Source organism: Dipodomys spectabilis, unplaced genomic scaffold, assembly GCF_019054845.1.
Source record: "Dipodomys spectabilis isolate Male_0828 unplaced genomic scaffold, ASM1905484v1 ptg000609l, whole genome shotgun sequence".
Taxonomy (NCBI): domain Eukaryota; kingdom Metazoa; phylum Chordata; class Mammalia; order Rodentia; family Heteromyidae; genus Dipodomys; species Dipodomys spectabilis.
In genome coordinates, this window is record NW_024871286.1 from 564,783 (window position 1) to 584,261 (window position 19,479).

Sequence of the window (19,479 nt, forward strand, 5' to 3'; positions counted from 1 at the left end):
GCCCGCGCCAGCCTCCAGCGCCCTCCCCTGTGCGCCGCGCCTTGCCCGATCCCCCAGCAAGCCTGGGCGGGAGGCCAGGGTCTGCGTTTTTTCACTGGGGTGCCTGGCTAGACCCCAGCCTGCATGCGTGCATTATGGGTCTCCGCGGGTCCCTCCGCCCTTGGCTGGCCCTGGTTTAGAACCAAAGTGCCGTCCTGGGTCTTCCTCTCTGCCCCAGTGGCCCAGGCTCACCCCTCTGCCGGGAGGTACCCCAAATAGCCTGAGATCCCTTATAAGGAAGAGCTAGGGAACGGAGCGACGCGCGCTTTGGTTTGCTTGGCAGTCAGGAGCATTTGTGTGGAAGGGGATGCCAGCCCGAGGGCTCTTCACACTTAACCTTTCTACGCCTGCTGCAGTACCACCACCCGACTCTGGGAGCACAGCCTGGCCCAGAGAGACCAAGACACTTTCTCAGGCTCCACAGTCATACACCGGAGCTTAGGGTTTTGTCTGCCTTAAGAGATCTGGTGAGGCCTGAAGGCTGGAGAAAGGGCATGGGGGAGGCAACGCCTGTTGTATAGAGTGAGGAGGAGGCCAGGGTAGGAGATGGTGTGGAAGTTTCTAGGCAGCAGCAGAGGCAGAGAGCAGGCACAGAAGCCATGGATGGAAGATGGATCCCAGAGGCCCTGATTGTGAATCAGGGCCAGCCAGACCTGGATCCAGACTGGGGGAGCTCAGAACACCTTGGGGTGATCACCATGGGGCCTTCTGGAGGAGGGCCCTCTAGAGAGGGTTTTGAGAGACAAGCGGGAGTTTTCCAGGCTGAAAGTCAGCTACACTCCTAGGCTAGCCCTATGCCCGCAGTCATTAGCTCTGGAGACCTCAGCAAAGTGCGGGGCTGTGTCAGGCCCGCGCAGGCGCCCGGCAGCCTCATGCGCAGGGCCTCTCCTGGGTTCTGGAGACGGTCTCCCTTGCGCCCGGGAGCCCGTGGCCCGGCCTCCGCCCCGGCGCGGGCGGGCGGCCTCCTCCCGGGCCCGGGCCTGGCACAGGGCCCGCGCGGGCGGCCTCCTCCCGGGCCCGGGCCTGGCACAGGGCCCGCGCGCGCGGCCTCCTCCCGGGCCTGACACAGGGCCCGCGCGCGCGGCCTCCTCCCGGGCCTGACACAGGGCCCGCGCGCGCGGCCTCCTCCCGGGCCTGACACAGGGCCCGCGCGGGCGGCCTCCTCCCGGGCCTGACACAGGGCCCGCGCGCGCGGCCTCCGCCCCGGTCCAGGCCTGACACAGGGCCCGCGCGCGCGGCCTCCTCCCGGGCCTGACACAGGGCCCGCGCGCGCGGCCTCCGCTCTGCCCTCGCCGGCCTCGGCCCCCCGGCCTGGGCTCTGTCCCTTGGCGTTTGTCGGGCCGGACGCCCGCTCCGTCCTCCGTGGCCTCCTCGCCGCCATCTCCTCCCGCGCCCAGGTCCGCGGCCGGGCGGCCCCGCCGGCTGTGCGGAGCGCAGGTGCCCGGCCCGCACGCGTCCTCCTCGGCGGCCGGGGGACGGAGGAGGAGGCGGGCCCGGGGGCGGAGCGGCCTCGGGGCGTCCGCGGACCTGGCCCGACCGCCCGGCGGCCGCTGTCCAGCGGGGCGGACGGCTCGCCAGTGCGCATGCGCCCAGCCATCCTCTCCTCCGCCCCCTCCCCTGGCGGCGGGAGGGATGGGAGGGGTGCCCGAAGCGCATCGCGCGCATGCGCATCGCGCGCCACGGCGCGCCGCTCCCACGCGCTTGCGCCGCGCTCCCTGCCACCGGCGCAAGCGCACCGCGCACCGCCCGCGGTCCCGGCCGGCGCGTGCGCCTTGAGGCGGCGAGTGGGGGGGGGGCGGGAGGAGGAGGAGGAGGAGGCGGCGGCGAGAAGATGGCGACTTCCAACAATCCGCGAAAATTCAGTGAGAAGATCGCGCTGCACAATCAGAAGCAGGCGGAGGAGACGGCGGCCTTCGAGGAGGTCATGAAGGACCTGAGCCTGACGCGGGCGGCGCGGGTGAGGCGGCCGCACGCGCCGACCCCGGGGCCGCGCGCGGGAGGGAGGGGCGCGTGCGCGGGCGGGGGCGCGCGCGGGGGGGCGTGCGCGTGCGCGGGCGGGGCGCGCGCGGGGGCGGGGTCGGCGCGGCCCGCGGCCGTGCGGGGTCCCCCGCGCCCCGGGCGTCGTGGGCGGGACCGGCCCCGGCGGCGGCGGCGGGGGCGGCGCGGGGCCCCGCACGGCCGCTCCGGGAGGCCCGGGCCGCCCGCCGCCGCCGGCGCGAGCAGGTGCGCGCCGCCCGGGCCCGAGCGGCCGCCGCCCGCCACGTGCGGAGCCGCGGGCGCCGCCAGGTGTGGGAGCCGCGGGCCGCGCCGACGCCGGGACGGACGGACGGACGGACGGACGGCCCGTCACCCGAGGGTCGGTGTCCGTCCCGTCACCCGAGGGTCGGTGTCCGTCCCGCCACCCGAGGGTCGGTGTCCGTCCCGCCACCCGAGGGTCGGTGTCCGTCCCGCCACCCGAGGGTCGGTGTCCGTCCCGCCACCCGAGGGTCGGTGTCCATCCCGCCACCCGAGGGTCGGTGTCCGTCCCGCCACCCGAGGGTCGGTGTATGTCCCGTCACCCGAGGGTCGGTGTCCGTCCCGCCACCCGAGGGTCGGTGTATGTCCCGTCACCCGAGGGTCGGTGTCCGTCCCGTCACCCGAGGGTCGGTGTCCGTCCCGCCACCCGAGGGTCGGTGTCCGTCCCGTCACCGTCACCCGAGGGTCGGTGTCCGTCCCGTCACCCGAGGGGTCGGTGTCCGTCCCGCCACCCGAGGGTCGGTGTCCGTCCCGTCACCCGAGGGTCGGTGTCCGTCCCGCCACCCGAGGGTCGGTGTATGTCCTGTCACCCGAGGGTCAGTGTCCGTCCCGCCACCTGAGGGGAATGGTTGGTCCCCATCCCTGTCACCTGAGGGGACAGGGGTTCTCCCTCTCTGCTGAAGGTGCCGGCTGTGTAAGTCATTGGTACCTGTGACCTCTTGAGTGTCACAGGTGTAGGTAGCCTAAGTACCTCTTCCTCCACAGCCCTGCGTGTCCCTCCCCGGGGTGGGGGGTGCTGAGGCTGTGTCCCAGCCTGCAAGCAGGCCGGAATGCCGAGGACCCCGGTGGGCTCCTCCCAGCAGGACAGGACAGCCGGCCCCAGGGCCAGGGTGACACGTCACTGTGGTACGGGAGGCCTTCGTTTCTGTCCTGTCTTCAGCACCAGCCACTGCCTGCCGTGGCCACTGCCAGCCCTGTGCGTGGCTCTGCGGGAGGGCAGCTGGCGGGGGAGAGCATGAACAAGGGATTCACGCTAGGGCTCCCCAAGTGCCATGCACAGGTCAGGGAAACTGAGACAAGGTGTCCGCTCACCACACCTACTGAGTGCTGCCCACCACGTAGTGGGTTCAGATGTGGTGTGGCTGGGCGGCTGGCCCAGCTGGAGGTCTGGTTTCTTCATGGGGCCGGCAGTGGGGTATGGTTGGCACAATTGGTGTTGTCAGCGTGGAGCTTACTACTCTGTGCCCTGCGGTCACTGCCTCTGCCCAGCACATTTCTGGCCCCACGGAAGGAGACCTTCCACGGCCCTAGCCTTTGGCAGCCACTGACCCACGTCTTGTGTCTGGATTTGTCATTCTGGGTCCATTACCTCAGATTCCCACACCACCAGGCCACTATGCCCGCTTTGGTCACTCACCAGCGTGGTTGTGTTCATCCACCTTGTCTTCTTTTCTTTTCTTTCTTTCTTCCTTTCTTTTTTGGTTGGTTGTAGGGCCTGAACTCTGGGCTTGGGCGCTGTCCCTCAGCTCTTTAGCTCAAGGCGGGCACTCTACCACTTGAGCCACAGCACCACTTCCGGTTTTCTGGTGGTTTATTGGAGATAAGAGTCTGGTCTTGCAGACTTTCCTGCCTGGGTTGGCTTTGAACCACAATCCTCAAATCTCAGCCTCCTGAGTAGCTGGGATGACAGGCGTGCGCTGCCGGCGCTCCCTTTCTTTATTCCTTTTCATGACTGTGCACTGTTCTTTCCAGTAGACTTGTCAAATTTGTGGTTTTCTTTTTTCTGTTTCTTTTGGTGCCCATCCTGGAGCTTGAACTTGGGGTCCAGGTGCTGTTCTTGGGCTTTTTCACTCATGGCTAGCACTCTGTCACTTGAGCCACAGCAACCACGTCTGGCTCTTTGGTGGTTCATTGGAGCTAAGAGTCTCACAGATCTTCCTGCCTAGGCTGGCTTTGAACCACAATCCTCAGATCTCAGCCTCCTGGTTAGCCAGGGTTATAGACGTGAGCCACCAGGGCCTGTCTTCTCCGATTGTTTTTGCAGTTTATTTTCTGTGGGCTCAGTCACATGGATGGAAAGCCCTGGGAATGAGAATCCCCATGTTGGGACGTGGGCAGGCTTTTCCCCAGCTTGTGGTGTTATTGAACTGCTGTGGACAGGGCTCGGAACACAGCTACTTGGGGTCTCCAGGTGGGCAGTGTGGTGAGCAAGGGTGGCTTAGGTGTGCCAGAGAATTGGGGACGGGGTGGGAGGAGAGGAGGGTGTCACCGCTGGCCAGTGTCTCAGGACACGGGCTCCTTCAGCGACTGGACAGAAAAGAGCCAGAGTCGGCCTGGGGTGGTGACGATCCCTGTAGTCCTGGCAGTTGGGAGGCAGGCTCGGGAGGATCGTTGGAGCCAGCCAGGCCCTGGGCAGCGGACACAGCACCGGGGTCCACACCGCAGCCGGAGGCCGCCTGTCCTGGCCAACCGCGGTGCTGGCAGCATCCACCTCCCCGCCCGCTGCCTGCAATCTGGTGCCATCTGCAGCCTGCTGGCAAAGCTCTGTGTGTGTGCTAGGCCTGGGGCACGAACTCAAGGCCTGGGCGCTGTCCCTGAGCTTGTATAATCAAGACTCTACTCCTGGAGCCACAGCTTTTGGTGGCTAATCAGAGATAAGAGCCTTTTGAACTTTCTTGCCTGGGCTGGCTTCAGACCATGATCCTCAGACCTCAGCCTCTCCTGAGTCAGTGGCAAGAGCCACTGGCTCCCAGCACACAGTTGTATTTGAACCCCGGGCTGTGCCCTGCCTGGGCTGAGCAGGGCTGGGCTTTGCCTGTGAAGGGAGCTGGCGAGCTAGGGCCCGGGCTGGCCTCACTGGTCCAGCACGGGGCCTGTCACCTTGCCACAGGTCTCCGTGGATGCCTACAAGGATGGTTTGGTGAGGGCTGGGAGGGAGGCTCCAGCCGGGACCCCCATGGTGGGTGTTCCAAGGTTTGGGTGAGGTCTGAGTACCTAGGGTGGGGTCGGGTGGAGGCCTGGGCGTGGCTGGCCACGCTCCTTCACCCCGGCAGGGCCTGGGCGGCAACTACCAGGTGGTGCCCGGTGAGCCCTGGCCTCGGACCACAGGCGGATGGAGACGTGTGGGGCTGTCTCTGCCTCCGCGTCCTTGGGGAGATTTCTGGGCCCCCCAGTGGGGCCTGGCCGGATGGGGGCCCAGGTGTGCAAACACGGAAGCCACCGCCCCCCAGGCCAGGGCCAAGTGCCTGGAGAGTCAATATTGACAGTTTGCCCTGGACAGAGGAAGTGGCAGCACCAGGGCAGGGTGGGGCGGGGCCTACGTGGGTGTGGTGGGGCCCGTTGGTACCCAAGACGCCAAGGCCCCGCCCACTGCCCCTCCTACCCCCAGCCCGGCCCCTCCAAGAAGAGAGAAGATGCCAAGGCCCCGCCCACTGCCCCTCCTACCCCCAGCCCCGCCCCTCTAAGTAGAGAGCCAGGGCCTGGCTGGCTTAATGCATTTTTGGTTTTCTTAGGTGTCACTAGAGGTGCCATCTTATTTCCTGACTCCCCCCCCCCCCCCCCCCCCCGTTTCAATGGGGCACAGTTCCAGTCCTGTCTCCACCCCCACCATAGGTGCCAAGACGCCCTGAAGTGTGTCTCTCTCTCTTTTTTTTTTTTGTCAGTCATAGGGCTTGAACTCTGGACCTGAGCCCTGTCCCTCAGCTCTTCAGCTCAAGGCCAGCGCTCTACCACTTGAGTCACAGCGCCACTTCTGGTTTTTTGGTGATTAATTGGAGATAAGAATCTCTCAGGCAGGGGCTGGGAAGGTGGCTCAGTGGTAGAGCGCTTGCCTTGCATGCCTGAGGCCCTGGGTTCAATTCCTCAGCACCACATAAGCAAAAAGAAAAAAGCCGGAAGTGGCGCTGTGCTCAAGTGGTAGAGCGCTAGCCTTGAGCTGAAGAGCTGAGGGACAGCGCCCAGGCCCAGAGTTCAGGCCCCACGACCCGACCCAAAAAAAAAAAAAAAAGAATCTCTCAGGCTTCCTGCCCAGGTTGGCTTTGTACTGCAATCCTCAGGTGTCAGCCTCCTGAGTAGCCACCGGTACCCGACTGAGGCGTCCTTTTGTGGGTGCCGGTCCTGGGGCTTGAACTCAGGACCTAGACTCCATCCCTGAGCTATTTCACTAAGACTGGTGCTCTACCACTTGAACCATGGCTCCACTTTGCACTTTTTTGTGGTTAGAGATTAGAGCTTGAATTACAACTTTCAGATTTCAGCCTGTTAGGAGCAAGGATTACAAGCGTGTGTCCCCAGCACTTGCAGGGGTATCTTTCTGGAACTTGCTCAGACTGTGCCAGTCGGCCCATGTCCTGACAGGTGGCCAGGCTGGAGGCCTGGACCAGAGGCCACAGCTGGACCCCTAGCTCCTGGAGGAAGAACGAGAGCCGTTGCAGGGGCTTCCCAGAGTCGCCTGGGCCCCGCCACCCCCGCATAGGGGCTTGTGGGTCCCAGCCGTGAGGCTGGCGGAGGCCCCCGGTCACTGCTCTGCGCTGGGCGTCTGAGCGCAGTGAGACTGTGGTCCACCTTGGGGACAGGAGGAGCCGTGGGGAGGTGGGCCCGGGGTGTGCATCCAGCAGGGATGCCACTGGCTGCATGCGTGTGGTTGGCAGGACAGCAGCAGGGCTGGGCAGGCCGTGCCCAGGGTACCCTGGGGCAAATCCCGTTACTGCAGCCCGTGGGGAGGCCAGCTGTACACGGACTTCTTGTTGTTGTTGGTCCTGGGGTTGAACTCTGGGCCTGGGCGCTGTCCCTCAGCTCCTCCGCTCATGCTGGCGCTCTACCATGTGAGCCACAGCGCCACTTCCAGTTTTCTGGTCCTGCCCGGGCTGGCTTTGAACCACAGTCCCCAGATCTCAGCCTCCTGAGAGCCTGGAGCAACATGGAGCCCCTGTTCTTGCTGTCTGCTGGCCATGGTCCTCTGCCATCCAGCCACTGGCCTCTGCCTCCTCTGCTCTTTTGTCATGTTCTTGAGACAGTTTTGCCCAGCAATTCAAGCTGACTTAGAACTTATGACCCTCCTGCCTCCTTCACGGGGCGGGGGGTCACAGCTCGGCCCCGCGCTGGGTCCTGGCATCCAGGTTTAGCTGAAGCCGGGTGGGGGCTTTGGGACCCCCTCAGGACCGTGCCCTGCTTTGGGCTCCCATCCAGGGGGTTCCTCAATTGTGACTATTACCCGCACTGCCAGCTGACCACATTAGTGAGATAAATCTTTTTTTTTTCTTGTCCTGGGTCTTGAACTCAGGGCCTGGGCACACTGTCCCTGAGCTGCTTTGGCTCAAGGCCAGTGCTCTACCACTTGAACCATGGCAGCACTTCTGGTTTTTTCTATGTATGTGGTACTGAGACTCGAACCTAGGGCTTCTTGCATGCTAGGCCAGCACTCTTCCACCAGACCTCCTTCCCAGCCCCTTCCAGTATCCCCTCCCCATTTCTCTTCCTTGGGGGCAGAGGGGGTGAACCCAAGGCCAGGTTGCACTCCAGCCCCCAATCTCTGTTACTTTTCTTTATAAGAAATCCAACCATTTCTGCATGCGGTCTTCCTCCGCCATCACTAGTGCCCAGGCCTCCGGCTCCCCTGTGGCGCCCCGCTCCTCTGGGGGTGCGGCCCGGAAGTACCCGAGGAAGCGGCCGGGCGCCTGGCCCGTCCTCAGCGAGGGCCTTGGGAGGCCCAGCGGGGCGCACACGGCTGATCCCCGGGGCCTGGGGAGATGGCCAGCACCCGTCCTGTGCCCGCGCTGCCATCAAGGGGCCGTTCCCTCCCGTGGAAAGAGGAGGCCGGAGTGCTGCCGCAGGGTTGCCACGGGTGTGAGTGCGTGTGCGCGGCAGCGCGGTGCTGTTGGACTTTGTGCCTGGGGCGGCAGGCGCCCTGGGGCCTCTTCCTTTCGGTGGTGCCGGATGGAGCCCAGGGTCTTGCGTGCGTTAACCGGGCACGGGCTCTTCCCAGCCTGTCTTCACGGATGTCTCCAACCTTGTGATGCTGCCCTGGGTCTGAACCCTGAGCCTTGCCTCTGCTGAGCATGGCTCCGTGGAGCCCTGTTGGCTTTAGGTCTTGCTTTTGCCCACGTTGGCAGGCACTGTGCCCTTCCTCCTCACGCTGCTTGGCAGAGCCGGGGTGCCCAGCGTGCCAGTCCTGGGGCTTGAACCCAGGGCCTGGCGCTGTTCAAGGCTGGAGCTCTACCACTTGAGCCACAGCACCACTTCTGGTTTTCTGGTGGCTATCTGGAGAAAAGAGTGTCATTGACTTTCCTGCCCGGGCTGGCTTTGAACCCCATTCCTCAGATTTCAGCCTCCTGAGTAGCTGGGATGACCGGCGCGAGCCCCAGCACCCGGTCTTCCGCGTGTGCTGGGCTGTCTCGGGTCTTCACGCGTGTGCTGGGCTGTCTCGGGTCTTCACGCGTGTGCTGGGCTGTCTCGCGGGTCTCCCGCGTGTGCTGGGCTGTCTCGCGGGTCTCCCGCGTGTGCTGGGCTGTCTCGCGGGTCTCCCGCGTGTGCTGGGCTGTCTCGGGTCTTCACGCGTGTGCTGGGCTGTCTCGCGGGTCTCCCGCGTGTGCTGGGCTGTCTCGCGGGTCTCCCGCGTGTGCTGGGCTGTCTCGCGGGTCTCACGCGTGTGCTGGGCTGTCGCAGGTCTCACGCGTGTGCTGGGCTGTCGCGGGTCTCACGCGTGTGCTGGGCTGTCTCGGGTCTTCACGCGTGTGCTGGGCTGTCTCGCGGGTCTCCCGCGTGTGCTGGGCTGTCTCGCGGGTCTCCCGCGTGTGCTGGGCTGTCGCGGGTCTTCACGCGTGTGCTGGGCTGTCTCGCGGGTCTCCCGCGTGTGCTGGGCTGTCGCGGGTCTCACGCGTGTGCTGGGCTGTCTCGCGGGTCTCCCGCGTGTGCTGGGCTGTCTCGCGGGTCTCACGCGTGTGCTGGGCTGTCTCGCGGGTCTCACGCGTGTGCTGGGCTGTCTCGGGTCTTCACACGTGTGCTGGGCTGTCTCGCGGGTCTCACGCGTGTGCTGGGCTGTCTCGCGGGTCTCACGCGTGTGCTGGGCTGTCTCGGGTCTTCACGCGTGTGCTGGGCTGTCTCGCGGGTCTCCCGCGTGTGCTGGGCTGTCTCGGGTCTCACGCGTGTGCTGGGCTGTCTCGGGTCTCACGCGTGTGCTGGGCTGTCTCGCGGGTCTCACGCGTGTGCTGGGCTGTCTCGCGGGTCTTCTGCCTGTGCTGGGACCACTGTCCCCTCACAGTGCTGCCACCTGCCCTGTGGCCTTCACTGCACTTTCTAGAAGTGTCCTGACTCTGCAGCCCCCGGTTGTGGGCCTGCCTGTCCGTGTCGTCTGCATTTCCCCTATCAGAGCGTGGCTCCCGTCTGGGAGCGGGGTGCCCGGCCTGAGGGCGGCGTCTTTAAGGACCAGGTCAGGTTTGGCGCTGGCTTTTTGTTTTTTGTTTTTTTGGGGGGGGTCCGGTCATGGGGCCTGAACTCTGGGCCTGGGCACTGTCCCTCAGCTCTTCAGCTCAAGGCGAGCACTCTACCACTTGAGCCACAGCGCCACTTCCGGCTTTTTCTGCTTCTGTGGTGCTGGGGAATCGAGCCCAGGGCCTCAGGCATGCGAGGCAAGCGCTCTACCACTGAGCCACCTTCCCAGCCTTGGCACTGTTTCCTCGCGCTGTCTGGCCCCGGTGTGGGCCCCCGACGTGGTGCCGAGCCCTGGGGAGGGGCGCCTTTTTCCAGGGCAGCCTCCAGTTTACGACTTTGTCTTTATAGTGCGGGTTGGGTGGTTTGGGGTCTGGGGCTTTATGGCTAGAGCGTGGGCTCTTTGATCCGGTTGGAATGTACTGGAACAGGCGGGGTTAGGGAAGCGTGCAACCTCATTCCTTTGCGTATGAAATCCAGTTTTCCGGAGTGCTGTGTGGGAAAGCGTCCTCGTCCGCCAGGGCCAGCCACCGCCGCAGGTACAGGGGGCTCCCCCGCTCGGTGCCTCGTGTCCCACACTTAGCCACACCAGTGCCACGCCGTTTTGTCACGTGGGGAGTTCTGAAGGGTCACTGAGGACCGCTGAGCCCCCTGGCTCCGGGCGGGAGTGGGGACTGCTCCCAGCCCGCAGGGCAGTTTGGAAGTCCTGTCCCCAGATGTACCAAAGGCCCTGGCCTGGGCCACTGCCATGTATCCTGGGGACCCGGGCACCTCATGTCCTCTTCAGATGCAAGCCCCTAGGGCTCGGATCTCTCAAGGCCCCGAGTTTGCTCCCCCATACCCTTGCTGGGGCAGCCTGGCCATCCTCCCTGTGGCCCCAGGGCCTTTGCGCTGCTCTGCTGGCCACTGCAGTGGCCTCCAGCTCCGCCCTGGCCTCCTGGGGCCCGTGCCCCTCCTTGTCTCCTGCTTGTTTTCTGCACACCCATCACGGGAGTGGGGCTTCATTGGTGAGTGGGGGCTTGGGGCCAGGCTGTGCTGAGCGCCAGCTGCTCCCTCTCAGCGGGCTCCAGGCCCGGTGACCGTGGACCCCCTCCCAGGAACCCTGCGGACACTGACCCTTAATCTATTTTTTTTCTTTTTTTTTGATTAGTCCTGAGTCTTGAACTTGGGGCCTGGGCGCTGTCCCTCAGCTCTTTTGCTCAAGGCAGAAGCTCTACCACTTGAGCCATAGTACCACTTCCAGTTTGTGAGTGGTTAATTGGAGATCAGAGTCTCATGGACTTTCCTGCCTGGGCTGGCTTTGAACCTCGATCCTCAGATCTCAGCCTCCCGCAAAGCTAGGGTGACACGCATGGCCACCGGCGCCTGGCAGCGTCTTATCTTTGAGGCAGGGTCTTCTTTGCTGGCCTGGCCCCTGTGGTGGCTGGACCTTGAGGTTTGCCCTGGGCAGCCACAGTGGCCTCCTCCTGGCCCATCTTCCCCCTCCTGGCCCCTCTGCCAGCCCGGAGGGCGTGGGGGTCTCCAGGCTGGGAGCGGGCGGCCGCTGTGACCCCTCGGCTCGGGGAGCCTCCAGGCAGGGGATACGCAAGTGAATTTTTTTTAAGATGGCACTGTTGGCCACACGTGCCTCCGCTGGTGGTGAGGCCCAGCTTCCCGGTGGCACAGTGGACCCCGCGGGCTGCCGTCCACCCGTGAGGTAACACGTGCGGCCCACAAGCAGCAACTGGGCCGCCTGGGCTCGCCCCTCAGAATAGCCAGAGAAGAAGAGCACAGCGCGCGGGGAGGGGCCCCGCGGCGCGCCCCGCCTCCCGCGTCCCCCAGGAGACCCGGCCCTGCCTGGCCCCACAGAGCTGCCGCCGGCCTCGCGGCTGCTGTCAGGGCTCGTGCCTGTGGTGTAAGCACAGCGCCATTCCTTCTTGTGGCTGTGACGTGTGAGGTGTTTGTCCCTCGACACAGACTTGGCTTCCAGGTTTAGACCGGGTCTCGCGTGTGGCCCGGGCCCTCCCGCGCCTGCGCCGGCCGCGGCCTGTGTGGCAGTGTCGTGGCTGAGGCCGCTCGCGCTGGCCGTGGCCGCGACCCTCCGCCGGGGCCTGCGCGCTCTCCCCGCACCACGCACGGGCACCCTCACACGCAGGCGCACACTCGGCCCAGCCCTTTCCACGCCCACCACGGGGCAGGGGGCAGGGCACACGGGCATAGGTACCGCGATTTCATCTTCTCAAAGGAGACCTGGTGCCCTGCAGCTGCTCCCCGCCCCCTGGCACTGCCACGCCGCCCCGGCACGTCCCCCGCCACGCCGTGGCCTGGCCTCAGCGGATCTCCAGGTACCGTCTCACGGCCGAGTGGCGCGCCATGTGTGGAGGGAAGGCCGCTCAGCCAGATGCTTGGGGTCTCCAGTACGTGTGTGCCGTGGTGTGCGAGCACGCGTGTGCTTGTCGGGTGATTCTCTGGGCTGTGGCGGTGCCACGTTGGGTCATAGGGTAGCTTTGTGCTCACCTCCTGGCCCTGCCAAGCGGGTCCAGTCTTATTTTTCATAGAATGGAAGCTGGGTGCTGGCAGCTCACGCCTGGCGTCCCAGCTACTCAGGAAGCTGAGATCTGAGGATCTCGGTTCAAAGTCAGCCCGGACTGGAAAGTCCGTGAGACTCCTATCTCCAGTGAACCACCAGAAAACCGGAGGTGCTGCAGTAGAGTGCCAGCCTTGAGCAAAAAGAAGCTTAGGGCAGCGCCCAGGCCCTGCGGTCACATCCCAGCGCTGACAAAAAATAAAAGTGAAAAGAGTGAACACCCGTGTGCCCCGAGGGAGGGGTTGGCACACGGGTAGAGTTAGGAAGGAGGCAGGGTTGCGGGTGCGTCCCGAGGACCCGGCCGTGCTGGGCGACAGGCAGCCGTCAGGCCAGGCCAGGCCGGGAGCTCAGGCTGCCGGCACGCGATGCCCGGGGCCAGGCTGGGGACACGGGCGCCTGTCCCCCGCCGTGGAGCGGGGGGACGGGCGCGAGGTCCCCTGCCAGTCTGGGTCACGCCCCGCCATGTGACTTATATAACCCGTCATTGAGCTGTGTCTTAAAAAATGGAGCAACCCAGCTATTTTGGGCCGTGGTAACGAGGGCACCTCGCGTGTGTCTCATCTGTGCTGTGGGGAGGCCGCGGGGGGTGGGCGAGGCTGTGAGGCCGTGGTGACCCGCGCCCTGCCGCGGCCGGGGGCAGCGTGGGCAGATGGCCGGGAGCAGGAGGGGGGCCGGGGCGGGTGACGCTGTCCAGCCCCGGCCGCCGGCAGGCCGGGCTCCGTGGGGCTCTGTAGGCAATGAGATGGTGGACCGTGACACGGGGCGGGGGTGGGGCAGCGCCAGGCCACGGGAGCCTGGAGTGTGCACGTCTCACATGTGTGTGCACACGCACATGCACACGCAGCACAGGTGTGCCCTTCAGCATGTGCTTCATTCTGTGGCTCAGTGACGGTTGCCGTACCCCAGGGCCCTCGTCCTGGGGCAGGGGCCCCCTGGCATGTGGCAGGGGTCCGGGTCAGGCCCCGTCCCGTCCTGGGGGCTGCAGGGGCCTGGGCGGGCAGCCTCCGTGTCTGCCGGCATCCACCAGTCCTGAGGACACACGCTCACTGGGTTGGGGTCCATTCTCACGTTTCCCTTACTTTTTTTTTAATGGTCAGTCGTGGGGCTTGAACTTGAAGCCTGGGCGCTGTCCCTGAGTCTCACGGACATTCCTGTCCCAGCCGGGTTTAACCAGGATCCTGAGGTCTCGGCCTCCTGAGCGGCTGGGGATGATGGGCGTGAGCCAGCGGTGGAGTTGACCTTTTTATTTTCCTCTTGCGGCTTCTGAGGCCTGGCACCTGCTGGGCTGGCACTGCCCTGGGACTCGCGCCCCCAGTGCACACTGTGCCCAGCCACTCGCCGGCCGTGGTGCCGCTCCTGCCCAGAACGGGCCTCGCAAGCAAGCCGCACGCCAGCCTTTGGCCTCTATCCCCGAGAGGCCCCTCTCTGTCCACTCTGTGGACTGCTTTGGTGCTGGGGCCCACGGGTATGCCCTGGGGAGGGGTGCGGGGCTGGGCCCAGCTCCGGGCCACCTTAGGGGGACATGAGGTCATTGGTCTTAGAGAAAGAGAGGGGCTGGATGGGCGTGCGTGGGGGGGTGGTCCTGGCACGCACACCACTTGGGGTGTGGGGAGCTGTCACCAGGCTGGGACCCCTTCACCCAGCCCTGGGCCCCCCCGCTGGTGGGCAAAGTTGGGTGACCACCTGGATCTGGAGACGGGGGTGGGGGGCCAGGCCTTCAGTCCACCCTGCGTCCTCCCTCCCGGGACCCCTGGCAAGCCACAGCCCAGGTGGGCACCAGGCCAGCTGGCAGGATCGGGCCTCCTGGGGGGCAGTGCGGACCCCAGGGACCCTGGCGGGGCGGAGCCTGGCGGCTGAGGCTGATTAAAGGCATTCCTGGGCTGGGGGAAGAGGGGGAGGAAGGGGAGCAGGGCAGCGGCAGGCCGGCCCCCCGCCGTGTGGCACCGCCATCTGCCCCATCTGCCGATCCCCCCCAGCCCCTCACCTGGCCTCCCTCCCTCCCCGACCCTGGCCAAGGGCCAGAGCCCGGGGGGCCCGGGGCGGGGGCCTCACTGAGGCCTTGGCCGGAGACTCTGTGGGGCTGGGGTGCAGCTCGGTGCTGGGGGGGCCCCGGCCCGCAGAGCAAGCCGGCAGGAGCAAGTGGGGCTGTGTGGAGGAGGGCAGGCTGACTGGAGTCTCCCCGGACCCCCCGGGGGTGAGTGCGGGCCCCACGCTTCTAACAGATTCCACACAAGAGCCCAGAGCTGGGAAAATAACCCAAGCGTCCATCAGCGGAGCGCATAAATAAACAAACGGCGCAGGGTGCACTGGGCCGTGACGAGCAGTTGGGTCTGCCACACCACAATGTGAGTGAACCCCAAAACACGCGACATGAGAGAAGGCAGAGCCCGAGGCCCGGGGCCAGCTGTGGGGAAGAGGCAGGAAGCAGTCGGGGACTGCAGGGCCAGGGCTTCTTTTGGGGGACAGAAACAGGCTGGGCCCAGCGCCGGTGGCTCCCGCCTGTCATCCCAACCACTCAGGCGGCTGAGATCTGAGGATCGCGGTTCAAAGCCAGCCTGGGCAGGAAAGTCCACGAGACTCTTATCTCCAGTAAACCACCAGAAAACTGGAAGTGGTGCTGTGGTAGAGTGGCAGCCTTGCGTGGAAAAGCTCAGGAATGGGGTCCGGGCTCATAGGGCAGTTTCTGGGCTGAGCCAGTCCCACTCATGTTCCTGAGGTGGGCGACCGCCCCGGGGTCCAGAGCCCCCGCCCCCAGCACGGGGCTGCGAGCAGGTGCCACGCCCCTCCTGCCCTCCATGCTGCCCGGCACCCAAGGTGTCTGTTCCTGGCCAGGCCTGCGGCCAGCCTCGCTCCTGGCACACCAGACTCCTCCATGGGCCACACCTGCCGTGCGTGCCGCGCGTATGGGCATGCCATGCGTGTGGGGGTGCCCTGCGAAAGGAGTGCATCTGTGCAGGCGGAATACACGTGCACGTGGGGTGCGTGCTGTGTGCCATATACGTGAGGCGCATGACATGCACATGGGGCGCGTGTGCATGTGGGGCGGGTGTGCATGTGGGGCGGGTGTGCGCGTGGGGCGGGTGTGCATGTGGGGTGCGTGTGTGCACATGGGGCGTGTGTGCGTGTGGGGCGCGTGTGCGCGTGGGGTGCGTGTGTGCACGTGGGGTGCGTGTGTGCGCGTGGGGCGCGTGTGCACATGGGGTGCGTGTGCATGTGGGGCGCGTGTGTGCACATGGGGTGCGTGTGCGTGTGGGGTGCGTGTGCACATGGGGCGCGTGTGCACATGGGGTGCGTGTGCGTGTGGGGCACGTGTGCACATGGGCCACGTGTGCACGTGGGGCGCGTGTGCATGTGGGGCGTGTGTGCACATGGGGCGCGTGTGCATGTGGGGCGAGTGTGCACGTGGGGCGTGTGCGCACATGGGGCGCGTGTGCATGTGGGGCGCGTGTGCATGTGGGGCGCGTGTGCATGTGGGGCGTGTGTGCGTGTGGGGCGCGTGTGCGCGTGTGGGGCGCGTGTGCACATGGGGCGCGTGTGCACGTGGGGCGCGTGTGCGCGTGGGGTGCATGTGCGCGTGGGGTGCGTGTGCGCGTGGGGTGCGTGTGCATGTGGGGTGCGTGTGTGCACGTGGGGTGCGTGTGTGCATGTGGGGCGGGTGTGCATGTGGGGCGCGTGTGCGCGTGGGGTGCGTGTGCGCGTGGGGTGCGTGTGCGCGTGGGGTGCGTGTGCACGTGGGGTGTGTGTGTGCACGTGGGGTGCGTGTGCACGTGGGGCGCGTGTGCGTGTGGGGTGCGTGTGTGCATGTGGGGCGGGTGTGCATGTGGGGCGCGTGTGCGCGTGGGGTGTGTGTGCACGTGGGGCGCGTGTGCGCGTGGGGTGCGTGAGCACGTGGGGTGCGTGTGCACGTGGGGTGCGTGTGCACGTGGGGCGCGTGTGCGCGTGGGGTGCGTGTGCACGTGGGGTGCGTGTGTGCACGTGGGGCGCGTGTGCACTTGGGGTGCGTGTGCGCGTGGGGTGTGTGTGCGCGTGGGGTGCGTGTGCGCGTGGGGTGCATGTGTGCACGTGGGGTGCGTGTGCACGTGGGGTGCGTGTGCGCGTGGGGTGCGTGTGCACGTGGGGTGCGTGTGCACGTGGGGTGCGTGTGCATGTGGGGTGCGTGTGTGCGCGTGGGGTGCGTGTGCGCGTGGGGTGCGTGTGTGCACGTGGGGTGCGTGTGTGCGCGTGGGGTGCGTGTGTGCGCGTGGGGTGCGTGTGTGCACGTGGGGTGCGTGTGCACGTGGGGTGCGTGTGCGTGTGGGTGCGTGTGCGTGTGGGTGCGTGTGCACGTGGGGTGCGTGTGCGCGTGGGGTGCGTGTGCGCGTGGCGTACACCGTGTATGTGGGGTATATGCCATGCATGTGGGGTACATGTCGTGCATGTGGGGTACATGCCGTGTATGTGGGCTGATGCCGTGCATGTGGGGTGTCTGCCTTGTCTTCATCTTGAGCTTTCCCCTGGGAACCCTGGCTCAGGGCCAGGGGTGCAGGCGGCTCCTGCAGGCTCAGCCGCAGGCAGCAGATGGTGCCTGCCCACCGGGGCAGAGGCAGGGCAGCACTAGGGTGCAGCCGCTCAGCACCGGGAGCGGGCGGCCGGAGCGGGCCAGGGTGTGCGTGCGGGCTGGGGTGTGGGGCAGCCGCCCGGCCGCCTCCCAGTGCTGGCTGCGGCCACACGTGTCGTGTCCCTCCTCCCCGCTGCCGCAGGGGGGCTCTGGCCGTGCTCCGTGTCCCCGTCTCCTGAGGCCCCCCTGCCTGCTCTCAGTCACGTCCCACCCCCTGCATCCCTCTGCCTGACCCTGTGGGCAGTGACTGGTGCTGGCCGGTCAGGTCCCTTGGGTCTGGGGGTCATCTGTGCTGGCCAGGCCACGATGACCCCTGGCAGAACAGAGCAGGCGTCCCGCAGGTCCCGGATGGCACCCGCCCTGAGCTGCCCCCGGGGGCACCTCTTGCTCCCAGACACAGCAGAGCCCCAACCCCCACACACCTGAAAGTCAGGGTTACCTCCCACCCCCCCATCCCTGGCACTGCAGCAGCTTCTGCCCAGGCCTCAGTTTCCCCCTCTGGACTGGGGTCGTTGGGGAACGGCCCTGTGAGGGGCAGCACAGGCCGTGGCCAGAGCAGCCACAAGGCAGCAGGCTGCGCCCACCCTGCCCACAGTGTGTGGGGGGCAGGCACCCCCTGGGGGGACGCAGCCCCGGGTGGTAGGAAGTCCTGCGTGAACTGGGCGCCCTGGGCCTTGTGGCCCAAGACGCGCTCCCCTATGGCTGTCACTTCCCAAGGCCCCAGCGTGAGCTGGCACGCAGGCACGGCGGTGTGAGCTGGGGTCAGCGGCCGCGGTGGTGGCCAGGCAGGTGGCCATTCCGGCCTCGCTTCCCCCGCCCCCCACGGCGGTCTGAGCCGTACAGTGCCTGCTGGGAGCTCAGCAGGTGGTCCGCTGGCCTCTGCGGCAGTGCTGAGCCTGTGGATCCCACGGGGGCTGCGGGTCAGCTCTCACCTCCCCCAGGGCCCTGGCCGCAGGGGGTGGCCGTCCTCGATGGCACCCACACAGAGCCCCTGAGCAGGGCTGGCCCCACGAGCTGGATTGGGCATGTTATGGAGGGACTCAGAGGTCAGGCTGGACTCCTGATACACGGCACGGCCAGCCCCGCGCGCAGCCCTGCCCACGCGTCCGGGCCCAGTCACGCGGCCTGTGGCAGAGATGACGGGCGCCCCCCAGAGGACCCATGTTTCCCACCCTTGTGGAGTGACCCACCTCTGCCAATGCGAGGCAGCCAGGGACCTGAGACCATGCCATGAGCCCCCAGGCTGCCAGGTCCCACCGGTGCGGGGGTGCCGGGGCGGGGAGCCCCACCCAGCCCCCCTGCAGCTGGCCGTCTGTCTCTGTCTTGCAGCTGCAGCTTCAGAAGTCGCAGTACCTACAGCTGGGCCCGAGCCGCGGCCAGTACTATGGCGGGTCCCTGCCCAATGTGAACCAGCTGGGCAGCGGGGCCATGGACCTGCCCTTCCAGGTGAGCCCTGCCCGCACCGGCCCGATGCCCGGGACCCACTGCCAGCTCTCCCCTCCAACAGGCCTGGCCCGCGCCCACGGCACCTGTCGGCCTTCTCTGCGGCTGCAGGAAGTGTGTGGGGTCTGGGCACCCCCCCCTTCCCCCCGAGGGCCTCCCCCTTCCTGGGGAGGCCCGGCCCCCCAGCCCTCCCTGCTGCAGACAGGTCTGGTTTCTGGCAGAAGCTGCTTGGCCGCACCAGGCATTGGTGCCTAATGAGATAAGGCCCAGCCGGCTGCCAGGCCTGTCTGCGGTGGAGGCAGGGGTGGGCCGGGGAGCGGGCTGGGGTCCCCCACCTCTGTGGCCGCAGCTCCGTCCAGTGCTGTGCGAGCCCCAGAAGCAGGCCGCTGACGGCCACAGACGGGCAGGCCGTGTCAGGCCCTGGATCACCCGCCCCCCTCGCGGCCCGTGCTGCCCGGGTGGGAGCTGGTGGGGCGCGCGGCTCCACCGACGCTCGAGGCCTGGCCTCCGGCCTGGCCCGCACCCTGCACTTCCTGCAGCTGTGCCTCAGCCACCGCCTTGTCCCTGAGCCCGACAGGGCTGTTGCCTGCCGTCCCGCATCCACGGGGCGTTTCCAGGCTTCAGTTCTTTGCATTTTCAGCACAGCGAATTTGTGGGGGAGGCCTTGGACGTGGCTCCTGACTCTGGTAATGGAGCTCTTGGGCTGAGGCTGCCGTGCCGACCTGCAAGACCCCGACCCACGCACGTGCGCACCAGGGGCCCCTGGCCCCCACACGGCTGCCCCTGGCCACCGGGAGGGCGGCCACCGTGCCAGGCGGCCACGGAGCCGCCAGCACCCTGTAACGGGTGCATGGCCCACAGAGCCCCCAGACACTCAAGCTGGCCTCCGCCAGGAGGAAGGGGCCCCAAGCACGTGCACCGCCGCATGGTCGCCTCTCCAGAGGGGAGGACCTGGGCCACCTGCTGTCCAGGGCAGGCCCGGTCTCCCCACCCCTCAGGCTGTGCCTCAGGGTCCGTCTCCCCTCTGGGCTGCCAGGCATGGCTGCAGGAAGGTGGACGCCCTCCCAGCCCATTGTTACCAGTCATGGTGGCCCCTAGCTTCACCGCGGGGCAGAAGTGTAAGAAGGCTGCACTGGCGCTCACGCCTGTGACCCCAGCTCCCAGGAGGCGGGGA

The 19,479-nt window shown here is 66.6% G+C and overlaps 1 protein-coding gene across 1 annotated transcript in view; it reads left to right on the forward strand.

Annotated features, from left to right (window-relative positions):
• Positions 1 to 1,859: 1,859 nt before the first annotated feature.
• Positions 1,860 to 19,479, forward strand: part of Crtc1 (CREB regulated transcription coactivator 1) — a 34,865-nt gene continuing 17,245 nt past the window's right edge. Inside the window, 2 exon segments of the mRNA XM_042671302.1 lie at positions 1,860 to 1,996; positions 18,192 to 18,308. Of these exon segments, the coding sequence (XP_042527236.1) occupies positions 1,871 to 1,996; positions 18,192 to 18,308 (243 nt within the window). The 5' untranslated portion in view covers positions 1,860 to 1,870.